General features: G+C 46.9%; 1 protein-coding gene across 2 annotated transcripts in view; it reads left to right on the top strand.

The window, feature by feature from the left end:
- The window catches only part of SSB (small RNA binding exonuclease protection factor La), an 80,446-nt gene that overhangs the window by 21,231 nt on the left and 42,996 nt on the right, over positions 1 to 16,219 (top strand). For both annotated transcript variants that reach the window (XM_085645346.1, XM_085645345.1), the window contains exon 4: positions 9,317 to 9,491. In XM_085645346.1, coding sequence (XP_085501472.1) covers positions 9,317 to 9,491 — 175 coding nt within the window. The remainder of the gene's footprint in view (positions 1 to 9,316; positions 9,492 to 16,219) is intronic.

Below are 16,219 nucleotides of genomic sequence, written 5' to 3'. Positions count from 1 at the left end.
TGTATATAAAGATACCTTCATGAAGCAATTTTTAAACTGACCTGGAACACAATGTGGGGGGCATATTTACAAGGGTCATAACTCTACTTTTTTGGCTTTTAAAGCCCCAAAAAAGCGGAGATAAAAATATCGCCCTATTTACAAGAGGGTGATAACGTGCATTAGCGCATGTTAGCACCCTTTTACCAGACGCCTCCCTTTGCATCTCATTAGAGATGCAAAGTAGGCGTCGCTGGGCAGTACAACCTTGTAAATATCGCTGATGTACACATCGCGATATTTACAAGGCTGCCCGCGCATTTTAGCAGACTTGGCTATACTTACCATTGGGGGTGGATTATGCTGATACGACCACAGGGTCGTATCAGCAAGGTTATCGCCGTTTTCCATAGAACATTGCTGGAAAACCAGCGATGTTCCATGGAAAACATCGCTAGCGCTGGGAAATTATCGCCAGTGCGCTATGCGTTAATACACCGCTAGCATGGCGATTATTTCCTGCGATAGCCAGCGATAACCTTTTTTCTCGCTAAAAGCGGCCAGCAATAATTATCGCTGCCGCTTGTTAATATGCCCCGTAGAAAGTTACAAGACCATGTACGTCCTAGAGACAGCGATTTATACAAGCTGCTTGATTAGTGACATCTATAGCAATTCTAGGCATGGCACTAGTGGTCAGTACTGCGTAAAACATTAAAAACCCTCAAATGTGACTCCCTAGTGAACATACCACATAACGTAGATCACCGACACTGTCGGAGGGTTCAATTCATCCTATTCGGTTTGATGTTGGGGGCCCCCACAGGAAAAACCACAACGCCTGCTATTTAGCAGGCTGAAACTAAGACTGTTCTTGTTTGTGAGAAGCAACTCGTCAAGCTGCTTGAATAAAGTATTGCAGTGGTTCTGTGTAGGTAAGAAAGCCAATACTCACATTGCTGAAGTATGGATTTTGTGGTCCGACCTACCCAGTCTCTGCCACCTCTGAGGTAGAGTGGGGCAGAGTTAAGTACCCACGCAGCCGCACTAATTGTCTACCTGTGGCTATAATTGATTAGGTGTGGGCTCCACTAGGCCGTACAACCAACGGGCCAAATTCCAGCACCATCTTGGAGTGGAAGGTGGTTGCGGTGCGCAAGTCTATGGTTCACCAAAACCATTAGTCTGGTAATAAACTTTGCTCTCGAAAGACCAAGCGTAGCCGGTCGCTACCTAGGGGGCTAGTAGATGGGAACAAAGCTTGAAAATACCTTATGTGAAGCTCTGTGACAATAGAGGGAAGAAGGGAACACAGCACAGAATGTAACTTAGTCAGCGCAATCTTGATTCTGCAATGGTGTTCACATGGATGGCTAAGAGGAAGGTTTCACATGTTGTGGGTGCAGTCCTACGTGTGAAGGCACCAGGGTGCTGTGCTGGGTTCAGCGGAGTCGTGGAAACACTGTGGAGGCATGGTGGAGGGGCCCATAAAGGTGATTTGCCACCAATGATGCCTAGTGTGGATTCAAGCAAGCCTGGCTGAAGACTGCTGAAATGCCAGAAACCGGTCCTAGGAAGCTTGTTTCCGGTCCAGGGAAGACATGGCTTGGCAGTTCGGGCTGGACTGTTCCCATGAGGCACAGGGTCAGAGTGATTTGCATATGGCCATGTCTGAACCGGGGTGGAAGAGTGGGCTAAAGAACGGTGATGGATTAAACCCAGATCAGTTGACTGGGGGTGAGTGCTTGCAATGTTCAACACTCCGTCCATCATTTCCTTTTGGTTTTTGCCTAGTGTGTAATAAAGCAAACGCAAGGAGATGACGGACGGAGCGCTGAAACTTTTCAAACACACACCCCCAGTCGCAGATCTGGGTTGAATCCATCATCCTGTTTTAGCTCCTTTTGCCACCCTAGTTCAGACACAGCTATATGCAAATCAGTCTTGACCCTGTACCTCATGGGAACAGTCCAGCCCGAACTGGGACGGGTATGCCCAGACGTGGGTCCTGTGCTCTCCATGCCACTGGAATCAAGCTATCCTGGCTGAAGAGGGGTGAAACCCCGAAACCGGTCCTAGGATGCTTGTTTTCAGTCTAGGGAGGGCCTGGCTTGTCAGTTCTGGCTGGACTGTCCCATGAGGCACAGGGTCAAGACTGATTTGCATATGGCTGGGTTCAAACTGGAATGGCATAGTGAGCAAAAAAATGATGGATTTAGGCCCAGATCTCTGTACTGGGGAGAATGTATAACATTGTTCTGCATTTTGTCCATCAACTGTTCGTAGTGTGTAATATAAACGCACCTAGTCATTTAGTCACCAAGGGAGAGAATGTGGCCTAACGGCTAGGGCGGTCGATTTCGGAGCTGGGGAACCGGGTTAGAGTCTCGGCAGGGATGCTCAACATTCTGTGATTCTGGGCAAATCACTTAATCTCCCTGTGCCTAACAAAAATGAATGTGTCCATATGTAACATAGCTGGTGCTCATTTAAAGCGCTCCGACTACTTTGGGTCTAGTTTGTTCTATATACCCCCCCCCCGCTCTAATGTAGATGCACATATCTGGAGTGGCCAAGGATGGCAGGAGACCTGTTGTGGAGAGTACACAGCCAGGCGATCGGGTATCACGATTGTATTGTCTGTATAGGTTAATCGCCCAGGATGCTGGTACATATCCCCTGGTGTTTGTTCCAGTGTGTATTTCCGAGGTGTAAAAAAACAAGATTGAAGTGATCGGTTAGACTCATGTTTACCAAAAAATCTGCCTCATTCTTGGTATTCCACCCATGTGCCTCTGCAAAGGATGCAATTGTAATCAGAGTGCTTGCTCTCCTGGTAGGATCCTTGTTGATTTGGGGGGGGAGGGGGGGAGATAGTATTTGTGATCTGCTAGTTGGTGGGAGACATTCCGCATTATAGTCCGATAGTAATCTTGGTATCATTAACCAGTGATGTGACTGCCTCTAGCTTAAGATTTGACATGCTCTGGAAGGCAGATCCATGGGTGCATTTCTCCACCTCTTTGAGGACCCCCTGTTCGAAGGTCAGTAACTCGTTAGTTATCATACCAGCAGGAGAGAGCCTTGATGGATTCCGTAGGCCTGAGTAAATTTGTCCAGGGGCAGGTTTCTGATGAAAGGCCCTCAGTCGCACCTCTCAAAAAAAGTTATGTAATTCACCTTTCATTCAGAATTTGTTGTTCTTGGGAGTGGGTACAAAGCCCACACCTTTCTGCAAGACATGAATCTCTGTATCTGAAAGTATTCTCGTTGATAAACTGACAATGTTTTTCTTCCCTGACTGGCTCCTCAGTTGCATGATGGTGGAGTTTCCTGCCATTGTACTAGTTTCTGCCCCCCACCTCTTTCTCTACCAAAAAAAAGGTTGAAAGAGTGTGGGAAGGATTGATGGGCAACATGGTGTATTGGCACATTGGGGAAAGTACCTGAAATGGGGCCATGCTGTAGCCAAACATAGAGAATGGTGGATCCCTTCTGCTATTATTGCTGCCACAACTATCTGAGCTGGGAATTGCTATTGAAGGAGGTATTGCTTCGACACGATTTGCTTTCATCTGAGGATTTGCCTCCTGTAATTGTAAAGTCCTCCTTTAGACACAGGTAGATCTTTTCCTTATCAAACATTTTTTTTTTATATCCTTTTGGAGTTAGATTATTATCATTTTCTTCCATTCTCCGATTTCTCCCCCCCCCCCCCCCCCCCCCCCCTTTCCTTGTTCCATTTGACATTGTTGATTATGCTTGGTGGGATGCTGAATTCCGACTGATATTGGAGGGATGGATGCAAGGTTTCCTGCTGTCTAACTTTATTTTATGAGTTTTATAGAGCGCGAACTTGACCCGTGAGGGTATCTGAGCGCATTACAGATAAATTAAGCAATACGCAGAACAGGAATAAACACCAACTAGTAATGGATCGAGTAGTAGGGGACACGGTACAGGAATCTACATGTGGGAGATAAGGGCATGTATTTACAGGTTTCATATCGAAATACTCATGACACGATAACATATAATTTACAAATGTTCAAGACAAGGCTACAAGATTCTGACGGGGTAACTAGATAATCCGAAGGGAGGCAATAGACTGCCATAGATCAGGGCCATGGTGATGGTGGAGGCCAGGTTTAAGCTAGAAATTTACCCATAAGGAAGGTTTTGGCCTCCCTTTTGAAGCGAGTCAGAGAGGGGATTCTTCTGATGTCAGGTGGGAGAGAGTTTCATATTCTTGGAGCAGCCCCAGAGAAAGCCAGATTGTGTGCCTTTTTATTTTTTTCCTCCGAAAGCGCGCAGGTTGGAGCAGGAGGTCTCTGGCAGATCGGGGGGGTTTCTGATTCCTCCGCAGATCACAAGTTTCTGTGCCAGATATGCAGGAGTAGAAGGCTTTGTGCATGATGCAAGCTACTTTGAGCTGTATTCTTGCCTCCAGGCAACTTTAAGGCAGTGAGGAGTTTATCATGCTTACTTTAAATGGTCAGTCTAATCTGGGCTGTCTCTGTTTCCGGACAAATTTGGGGGTATAAACAGTGTTGCCTAATGTGCACAACTGGAAGGTCGACGTCCGCAGTGGCGCGTTTTCCTCCTCCCTTTTGGTTACCTGTTTTGAAATTCACTTTGCAACCTTGATTAGTTCAAAGAGGTAAGCATGCATTTAATAATTTACAATTTTTGCTGTGCTGTCCCCCTGTACATTAGTTCTAGTGGCAGGTATGTGTACCTTCATGGGTCTCCCTGTCACTATCTGATGGGGGGTAGGGGGTGTCTGGTGATAAGCAAAAGTAGGCATATTCCTAAGGAAAAAGGGTGCCAATGGTAGCCAATTCAACCACTTCTTATGCAACGTGGCACATAGCTTGCTGATCTTTTTCTTTAGCAGGCCGTTTAGGCGCTCAAAAATTCCATTGCTTTGGGGATGATAAACGGAGGACAGTTTGTTTATCCCTAAGGTTGTTGTTAGATGTGTGAAGATTGCATTAACAAATTGTTTGCCATTGTCGGCTCTTAATCCTTCTGGAATTCCCCAACATGGAATCCCCTCCCGAATCAGAAATTTGGCAGCTGACATAGTATCACAGTGGACTCACGAACCTGCATCAGTCCCTTGGAAAAAAGGACAAACTAAAACTGCAAGATATTGATAGTTGGTACACCTATTTATCTTGTCTACTAAGTCAATAGGGAGAGCTCTAAAAGGACCCTGTGGTCCTAGAATGATAGAATCTATCACTTTCAATGTGGGAGAGCATTGTTGGCTGAAGGTACAGCGTAACCTAATTGGGAACACCCCAGTCTTGTTGTATTTGCATACACAAGTGGTCTCTTAAAGTATGAGCTGGTAAATTGCAAAAGATCACGAGCTATCCGTAGTAAAGCCTGAGGCATCACTGGTTTACCTGTAGATATTGGTCTATATAAAGTCATCCCCTGGCTGGGGGCATCCTCTAGACTCCCATAACGGTCTCATGCTGTAGAGCAATTTCTTGCTGTTCTTGAAGATATAAACACGCTTTCTCAGAATAATGAGGTGTAACATTATCTAGCCTAGGGTTAGAGTCAGACTGTGAGGCAGTCTGAGCCACCAAAAGAGGGACATGTTGTAAACCCGATTGCACAGGCGGGTGTGTCCACTGAGCTGCATCTTTAGCTCCCCAGTGTGCTAGTGCATTACCACGAGACTCCAAATCCTATCCATTTGTAAGTACTGCACATTTCACAACTGCCACAATACAGTGGTAGTCACGTAGGCTAAATCCTGAATAGATCAAGATGACTTTTACTGCGCCTTCCTTAAGAGCCGCTATCAATACTGCTGCTTGAGCAGAATAATAAAAATAATGTGCTGGTAGTGCTAACTACTCTACTATGTGGAGTGTTTGAAGAATCATGCTGTTGTGCTCAGACTACCACTGCACCGGTGTCTCACTCTTGTATCCTGGTCAGCAGTAGAAGAACCATCAACAAAATAGACTCTGCTACCTGGTATATAATCTTTTGCTTGACTAGATTCATTAGGAATGTAAGTTGCACAATCATGCGCATCATTCTTTGACTAGCCATACAGATGCCCAGTTCTTACATATGATATGGAAATGTTCAGAACTGCAATTATTTTGGTGGTTGATATTGGGACACCTGAGACAGGTGTCTGGTTGGTCTCTACCCTACTCCATTGAGGAAATACTTCTGTGACTTCTCCCCAGTCCCAGAGGGAAGAAGCTCACTCAACGGCTCCTCCAGTTGGGACTGGTGTTGGCCAAAGGAAGGATTTCAATTATTTGGATGAGCTCACTGCCCCCCCCCCCTTTGCAACTCAAAGTATGTACTACGTAAAGGTTGTCACAATTGCATTATGATACTGGTCGGATGGACATTCAATAAAAATAAGTTATTAAAATCATCCTCGGACTAATATAGGACGAGCAAAGAATTTTGCAGGATTTACTGTATGGCACTTCGCAACCTTCAAAGATTGTAGTGACCGCATCTCCACATATTCTGATGCTCTCTGTGTAGTTGGAGTAGTCTTGGTCTTCTGGATGATAGTAAACCATGCATACTCTGCATAGAACGTAAAAGCTGCCCTTGTGATAAGGGGGGGTGCTCTTCTGCATTGCAAAGGCTGCAGTGACGAGAGCTTGCTCACAAGGATAATGTTCTCTAATCACAATCGAACAGTCCACTTCAATATGCAATGGGTTTGTATCCCAAAGAATATTTCTGCGTAGGTACAGCTGTCCGCATTTGATCATTGCAATAAGAGAACTCCTTGGTATAATCAGAAGTTCCCAAAACTGGCATTTGTTGTGTCTCCAATTTCTGAAAAATCTTCATCTATGGTGTCCACGTTATGGTGTCATTTGTCTTTTGTTTGTTTAATTGAAGCCAGCAAAGGCGCTTTTAAAGTGCTGTAATCAAAAACCCATTGTATCACATAATTGCATAGATCAACTTCAGCATTCCTTTTAACGGTTTCTGGTGCAGTGATTTTTGACTAGTCAACTGGAAGTAATTGCCCGAAATAATGGACTTCCTCTTGACGGTACTGGACTTTCTCTCTCCTCTTGTATCCTCTCTGCGCAAGCATAACCAGAAGAGCTTACTATCGTTCCTACACTGCTGTTCTGTAAGACTACATGTATGTCATTCACATACTCCAACAATGTACTGTCACTAAAAGTTTGTCTTATCATTTTTCATCACTCTGTTGAAAATGCTAGGACTCGCAAAACCCTTGAGGTAAAAGAGGATGCAACTAGAGTCCCGCGATAGGAGAATGCTGCAAATAATGGCTGTCTGAATGAAGAGGGATGCCGAAAAATGAATTTTTCCGAGCTCCAAGAGAAATATTTAGTATCCTGAGAAATTTGTCAAAATAATGGAGGGGTCAGGAACAGTTAGAAATTCTTGTACCACTACATCGTTCAGGGGACGCAGGTCTTGAACCATTCGCCAAGGATTACCCTTGGACGTCTTAACTAGGTTAATCGCGGTGCTACAAGGAGATACTCCAGGGTAAGTGCTCCTTGCTCTAGCAATGCCTATATAGTAAGGGCGATTCCCTCATCTCCTGTAGGAGGATACTGCTTCACTCTAGGTAAGTTGGCACCATCCTTTAATATAACCCTAAATAGTATAGCAGTATGAATAAGGTCTACATCATGTGGAATTTTAGTCCACAAGGTGTTTGGTACTTGGGAAAGATCTGCTTCCCTAACCGAATCAAAAACTTTAGCTGATGTGGGGGTCCTTACTTCCAATAATGACCTCAACAGTATGATGACAATTCTAAGAAAAGTGTTTTAGTCTTTCAGGATAACACAGTTGATCATCCCCTATTTCCCAAACCATCTTTTGTGGCTCAATGAATATAACACATGCCCATAAAACGTGGTTATGATCAGTGGCTATCAGAGAGCCATAGGTTAATGTTATCTCCTAAGGCATCTGTTTGCAATATTAACTCGGTGTCGGGTATCCAAGAATCTTGCCCTTGTCGCCGGTAAAGTTATGGTAAATGCTATCACATCAGCAATACAAGATCTAATACAAGATCAGGTTTCTCCTGTATCTGAGGAATGCATACTGTTGATTGCTACATCACAGTGGGTTCCTCATCTGGCCTGTGCGTCACTGACCATTCTGAATACATGGAAATACTCTGTGGGCACCTTCATTGCGTATTTCCTCCCACATAATTAATCTGGAAATAATTTCCTCCTCTTAATTACACTTCCCTGTCCACTTAAGAGGTATAGCCACTATTGGGGGTGCTTGGTAACTTTGCTGTGGCAGCACTTGTGCTTGAGGTGTTACTGTTTGCATATTTTGTGATGGTATTTGAGGTACATATGACTTGCGGGTTTGACTGTGGCTGTACTGCTGTATTTCCTTTCGGGGAGTCTCCTGTTGTGATTTATCTGACTGAGGCAGTCGCTGCTCAAGCTTTCCCATGAAAATGAACCTTTTTGCAGATTCTAGCTGCTGTTTTTTGTGGCTTTAGGCTTATTTCTCCCTCCTTCAGCTGGTCTTGGCTCTTGTCCTTTGTCATGGGCAGCTCCAGTCACAGCAGATCGGGAATGCAAAAATTGCAAGTAATTAAGGGATGTGGCAGGGTGAAACAATGGACTTTCAAAGGCTTTCTTCCTTTCAGATATCTTGGAAAGAACAAGCTTCACTTGCTGGATCCTGTAGATGTTCCACCTATGTTATAGACTTCATTAAACCATCTGTCTTGCACGCCCACTGTCATTTTCTGGCCTCTATTCATGTCCTTGTATTGCCACTGCAGAATTTCTTTGTGCTAAAGTGGTAGCTTAGAGCTCAACTATGACCTGCTTGGTTTACAATTTAGACCAGTACAATTAATTTTCAGACTAGTAATCCTTTTGGTATACATATCTGCAAGATGTTAATGCTCTCAACTACGATTTGTGATGTGAATTGCAGCGTCAACACTGTTTAGCTAAATTATTATGGGAGCGTCTGTTGAATCTATAATCTCGGAGCCCCAAACGGGGCATAACATCTGAATGTGTTTATTGAAGGGTTGTTTTCTTAAGTTTTAATGTCTCAAAATGGAGTTCAGTTGCTCTATTAGAACATTGCCACTAGAACAACATTCAGTTTTTTGAGAAGTTGTTGAACTAGCTGTTTTTAACCAACTTGTCTCGACAATGGTTTTATTAATAAGTTATTTAATGGTGGATTGTAATGTGCTTTAAAAATATTGCACTGCCAATTTATGCTTAAGTAAATACACCCTACTCATGCTTCTCTGCAGACTTATAACTTTTTTGTGAAACTGTTTTTATTTTAGATTAAGCCGCCTTAGTACTGATTTTGATGTAATAGCAAATGCTCTTGTCAAATCAAGTACTGGAATGCTAGAAGTAAGTGAAGATAAAAGAAAGGTCCGAAGGTCTCCTGCTAAACCTCTACCAGAAGTAACTGAAGAATACAAAAATGCTGTTAAAAACCGCTCGGTGTATGTTGTAAGTATCTGTTGGTAGGTCTGAATATTGAAGAAAACATTGCAGTGAAAATTGTATGTCTTGGTGTGAACCATAGGACTGTGGAGATACAAAATGTTGAAATAGAGTAAACCTGTGCTTCTAGCTGCTCTGTAATGATTCAATGGTGTTTTCAATAGGGTAGTACGTGAAATGTATCTGTGCTCCAGTAAATTTGCATGGCTAAATTGATACCCTATCACCTGGCATAGGAGGATCCAAGAACGTGAATAGCAGGAGAACATTTTGGTAGTTCCAGTTTGTGCAGTGTTGAGCTTATTGGGGGGAAAAAGTACATTCCAAATATTTTGCATCTTGGATCTTTAAGTGCCACTCTTTTGACATTTTAAAGTTATTCCTTTATTGAAGTAGATACATGGTGTTTGTTGGGAGGCCAAATTGTGGTGTCTCCTAGTGCCACCACAATAGCTCGTGTTAGCACCACCTTCAGGCTGTATTTTCATACATTTTGGAAGGCTGTGAACGAGTAGGGCTTCAATCATCCGCAATAATGGAAATGGACTAGTTTGAATCTGCAACAGTTTAATTTCTTACATGCTTGTTAGTTACTGTAAGTGACAATCATGTTTTCCAGCATAAATCTGTTAGTATTAATACTAGAATGTGTTTGAGCGGTAATAGGTGTGATTTTTTTTTTTCTTAATACATTTTCTCTCGCCTATATGTTCCGTGACGTTTGGGTGCCCGTACAGTAATGTTTAGCGAACGTTGTGTTAAACTCGAAGCCGCTGGCCTGCAGATATTCTAAGTAGAATGTTGTGCATAAATGTAGACTTTTTCCCCTCAACACATTAAGGAGTTTGTTCTGAGCCTTCTGTCTAAAGGACATTCTGATAACCGGTTTGCCAATAATGAACATTCCATTTAAAGCAGATGTGTTGAAACTCTTGGGGTGGGCTTGCAAGGCCCGTTACGCGTTAGGACCGGTTTGGGGCAGTTAACAATACTAGTAAAATTCTGGAAGCGTAAGCTTGTTTGACTTTTTTTTAATGTTTTATCCCCTGACTGTCTCTGTGCACTGTTCTATCAAGTTGAACATCTTACCAGCACAGGCTTCTGTGTAGAGTCCTCCATTGTCTGGACTCCTGGAGGGTCCCTTGAGTATGGCATGCAGGAGGTGGGGACTGCCATGTATTTGGATTCTCATCCAGGCTAGGTGTTCTTCTGGGGTTCTCTTTGCATGGGAGAAATTTGCATGTTGTAAGCTGCTGGATGCCAGCTCAGTTTGCTTCTGTAGCTGATGCAGAGATATGCCAGGTAGGAGGTAAGCTTTCAAATCGGATTAGATGCAGCAGATCTGAGGTCTGCTGGTCTACTCAATCAGACTAAAGTGGCCGATGCGAGATCTGTTTCCTTCCCAGGCGCTAGTTACAGTAGGTGTCTAATGAACTTTTGTAAACATGATTAGAATTTGATTTTACGCGTTATGTTAAAGGGTACTTGTAGAGCGCACAGACAGTGTCCCGGCGCTAATGAACCTCAGGGCTGGACTTTTGCTGTCATTGGGGGGGGGGGGGGGGGGGAGCCTTAAGGTTGTTGCTAAAATTGGCACGTTTTCAGCAGCTTCCTGAAGGCAAGTAAGTCCAGCATCCATCCAAGTGTCTCCGGCAGAAGGTTCCAGACTCTGGCAGCCTGAACTTGGGAGCGGCCACCAGTACGGGTAAACTTAGGAACACCCGCCTGATGCCGAAGATGAGCTAAGGGTTCTGCCGATGACCTAGTGTGAGACTCTCCTTAGATAGTGAGCGTCCGTACCTTTTTAAAGCCTTAAAAACCAAGAGCAAGGCTTTAAAGTAGATTCTTTTTCGGAGAAGCCAGTGCTAAGCCTTTAGGTGAGATGAGATCTGAACTCTCGGTCCAAGCATGAGGACCGCCCTGACAGCTGCATTCTGGACCACCTGAAGTCTGTTCAGTAGGTACTCCGGGAGGTCCAGGTATAGGACCTTTACATTGTCCAACCTAGAGACAGTGCTTGGACCACAGTCTTCCTGTGGATGAGAGGCTGTAGGGGGAGGAATTACTTGAGCATCTGCAGGAGGCCAAAACAAGATCCTGCGACTGCCTGGATTTGGACTTTCATGGACAGGGCGTCATCCAACTTAACACCCAAGTTCTTGACCATGTTTACCGAGGCTAGGGGAGGTGACCTGTCTGAAGGCCACCATTGTTTCCACTCGTCCCGAGATGGAGATCATTAAGGAAACTCCGCTCAGAGATCTGTATTCTTGCTTTTCCTTCTGCGCCCCCACCCTCCCAATCCATATATACAGTCTGTTGCAAAAGGGCTGGCTGCCTTATGCTTCCCTAGCTTCCAAGTGGCCTTAACTGGGCAGGTAGTTGCTTTTTGGACTTGACATTTAACATTACATCAGATCAACAATCTCTGCCTGCAAATGATGACTTAAAAGCCTGAAGTGGCTGAAGAGGTCTCCATAATATGGATTCCTTTTAGCAACAGTGCATGGTCTGCTTTTTGCCACCCACCAGTTGACCCATTACTCCAATTGAAAATGCCACCCATTTGTTCACGTTTAAAGATTCTTGAAGCGCTGACACTTGAAAGGATTTGCGTGAAACTTTATCTTTATTTTTGCAGTGCATACAGTGAAGTCATGCTGTCTGGTACCACCCTCTGGCAAGCCTACCTTCTTGAGGAAAGCAATTTGCGTAGAATAGTGTATGCGAACAATGGTTAAACCCAGCACACCTCACTTTGTGTGCTATTCCTCTTCAGTGTCGTTACATGGGCAATCTGAAACCACAGCAGCTATGTGACATTTTCATAATTTCAGTGTGATTGAGTGGTGTTCCAACGACTAGTAAGCTGGCTCTGTGTACGGTATTGCCACTAGACCTGACCTGGTCAGAGCTGGTCGCTCCACCCGCCGCGTGGCCCATCCTCGTGTGCCCGGTCTCCATTGCCGCTGCCCGTATTGTATCCACTGTTGTGCCCCTGATCTCGCTGTTGTGCCAGTAATTGTTTTTTTCTACTGTTGTGCCCCTGATCTCGCCGTTTTGTAATTGTTTTCTTTCTCAACTGTTTGTTTTTGTGCCTATACTGCCGTTTTTCCCCCGCTGCTCCCCCGCGGCCCCACCCCCGTTCCCTCCAGCATCACCGCACCGCTCCCCTCCCCACTCGCCACCCCGCTCCCGCCTCCCAGCTGCTCCTCCCTCGCTCCGCCCCCCCCTCTCCATTTATGGCAGTCCGCGCAGCGTTCACGCGCAGTGGGTGCGCCAATTGTGCGCCAAAGGCAAGCCAGTCTGCGCCCAGCGCCAGGACCCTCGACCCCTGCCATCGCCAGACCACACGACAGACCTACAACGCCCCCACCCTCAACGCACTAAACACCGGCCAACCGCCAGCATGCTACCGAGCCACCCTGAAACGCACCCACGGACCCTTCACCTGCCAAGCCTGCAAATTCACCTGCCTCCGGACCTGCATCGCACCCGCCAAGCCGAACACCAACACCAACCACCTCAAGTGCATCCTGCTCAAAACCCGCTCAGTCCACAGACACGCCATCGAACTCTGGAACCTGCTTGACACTACATCACCAGACGTCGCCTTCCTCACGGAAACCTGGATGAACGCCTCCTCAGCGCCCGACATCGCCATCCCGGACGGATACGAGATCACCCGGAGGGACCGCGTCAACCAGACTGGAGGCGGCATCGCCATCGTGCACAAGAACACCATCCGCATCACGACCAGCTCCGACGACCCTTTCACCGCCGCCGAACACCTCCACTTCCAGATACACACCGAACCCAAGACCACACTCAGAGGCACCCTCATCTACTGACCCCCAGGACCATGCACGCGCTTCAGCGAAGACATCACAGACTTAATCAGCCCGCACGCCCTCCCCTCCGCTGACTACATCCTCCTAGGGGACCTCCACTTCCACCTGGAGAACAACCAAGACAGCAACACCACCACCCTGCTGGACAACCTCGCCAACCTCTGCCTCAAACAACTGGTGAACACCCACCCACAACGCCGGCCACACGCTCGACCCAGTCTTCTCCTCCAGCAAGCACATCTCCTTCAGCCACTCCACCGGACTTCATTGGACTGACCACAGCTGCGTCCACTTCAGCTTCAGAAGAACCACCACCACCCGCAACAGGTTCCCCGCAGGAACTGGAACAAGATCACCGCCGACCAGCTCACCACCTCCCTCAGCCAGAACCCACCTGCCAGCACAACGGACCCCACCGAAGCAGCCAAAAACCTCACGCAATGGATCACCAACTGCGCAGACTTCCTCGCACCACTGAAGACCCCTCCCAGCAGACACGGCAGCAAGAAAGCCTCTTGGTTCACCGACTAACTCATGAACTCCAAGAAGAACTGCCGCACCATCGAGAGAGCCTGGCGCAACGACCAGACCACAGTCAACTGGACTGCCCTCAAGCACGCCACCCGCAAACACCACCAGCTGATCCGCACCACCAAGAAGACAGCATTCAAAGAACGACTGGACAACAACAGCAAGGAACTCTTCAGCATCGTCTAAGCTCTCCAACCCCAACGCCGGAAACAACGACATCACTCCCTCGCAAGACCTCCGACTCACTCGCCTCAATCTTCCACCGCAAGATCGCCGAAATACACAACAGCTTCGGCACTCCGACCACGCCCCCCAACACCACCCTCAGAACCTGGACCCCGGTCAGCACCGAAGACACCATCCGCACGATGAACACCATCCACTTCGGATCCCCAACCGACCCCTGCCCCCACCACTTCAACAAGGCCGACTCCATCATCGCACCTCAACTCAGACATCATCAACTCCTCCTTCAACACCGCCACCTTCCCGGAAAGCTGGAAGCACGCCGAGCTCGGCGCCCTCCTAAAGAAACCAACAGCGGACCCCACCGACATTAAGAACTTCCGACCCATCTCGCTCCTCCCTTTCCCTGCCAAGTCATCGAAGACCGTCAACAGACAGCTTGCCGCCTTCCTCGAGACGAACGGATCCCTCGACCACTCGCAGTCCGGCTTCCGAGCCAACCACAGCACCGAGACCGCCCTCATCGCAGCCACGGACGACATCAGATCCCTGCTCGACAAACTGGGAAACGGTGGCCCTCATCCTCCTGGACCTCTCCGCAGCGTTCGACACCGTCTGCCACCGCAACCTAGTGCAGCGCCTCAGCAACACCGGTATCCAAGAGAAGGCGCTGGAGTGGATCATCTCGTTTCTCGCCGGACGAACCCAGAGAGTCCGCCTCCCCCCCCCCCCCCCCCCCCCCCCTCCCCTCCCCGGTTCAGATCCGAGGCCACCGAAGTCACCTGCGGCGCACCACAAGGATCTTCACTCAGCCCCACCCTCTTCAACGTATACATGAGCCTCCTCGCAACCATCGCACGCCAACACAACCTCAACATCATCTCCTACGCAGACGACACCCAGCTGATCCTCTCCCTCCCCAACGACCCAGCCTCCGCCAGAACCAGCCTACACGAGGGGATGAAAGACGTCGCCGAATGGATGAACAGCTGCCTCAAACTGAACTCAGACAAGACGGAAGTCCTCATCCTGGGACGACTCTTGGTGGCCTTGCGCTATACAAATGTCATGATTGACTAGATGGTTATACCATACAGAGCCTAGGGATTCCCCAAAAGTGTACAGGGCTCAATGTAAAATCCTAAGTTATCTATTTGTGTAGTGTGGGCGAGCAGCCTTAGGTCTAACACAGCAGTGTAAGATATTTATTGCACAACCATGACCAATAATGAAGACATGACTGGCGATCCAGACCAATTTTAGAAAAATACTATATTTTAAGACCAAGATCTTTGCAATCGGGTTAGTACGTTTTTTAAATAAAAATACTTTTCACTTTGAAAAATAAACACAAACTTTTCAAAACAGTACAGTGTTATCCTACTGGGAAAACAATATTATGGGTAAAGAATACCCTTGTAATTTTGGTCTTCAGGATCAAAAGTCAGTGGGGGCAGAGGTGGGGTGAGTAAAATCGAGCGATGAAGGAAACGTAAATAAAAAATAAATTACTCCAATTGGTGCTATATGAACCTTAGAAGTAAGTGCTTAATTTTTGCTCACCTGTACTTGCACTGAGGTAGTGTTCACTTGTCTGAAGCAGTCAAGACCACCTGGTGCGTTGCTGTCCTCACTGAGCGGCAGCAAAAACTTCTGCACATGTCCTCTGTACAGTCTGGTCAAGCCCCGGCTTCAAATAATGTGGATGGAGAGCGGTTGCGGTTCTTAGGCCCCATGGTAATTAGAAGTAATCCTTACCTCTTGTGCACCCCCCACATAAACTGCCAGTCAGTGCAGGGCCTCTGTCCCGCGTGGGACCCGCACAACCAGGCTGATAGACGGCAGTCCGTATCCAAGCTGCTAGATTTACTTGTTTGTCATTGACATGCTGTAGCTGAGCAGAGCGCTGCACAGTATGCCACATCACCACTCCAGGGCAGCCTGAGGAGAGCACTGAGCTACAGGCTCTGGATGACTCTGTAGATTAAATATATTTTAGGATGAGAGACCTGACTTTGGCTGCTGGAGTAAGACTAGTTGCAGCCATGGCTCAGTCTCCCACGGTCAGCTGAGAGCAGGGCACAGCTGCAGCATCCAACCTCTGCGCCAGTGTAGCCTGTGGCGAGTTTAGGCTGATGCTAAAATTCAATAATCCAGTCAGATTAC

This window comes from Triturus cristatus, chromosome 3_1 (assembly GCF_964204655.1).
Source record: "Triturus cristatus chromosome 3_1, aTriCri1.1, whole genome shotgun sequence".
Classification (NCBI taxonomy): domain Eukaryota; kingdom Metazoa; phylum Chordata; class Amphibia; order Caudata; family Salamandridae; genus Triturus; species Triturus cristatus.
Note: the sequence above shows the minus strand (reverse complement) of the source record. Positions and strands in the feature narration are given on the sequence as shown.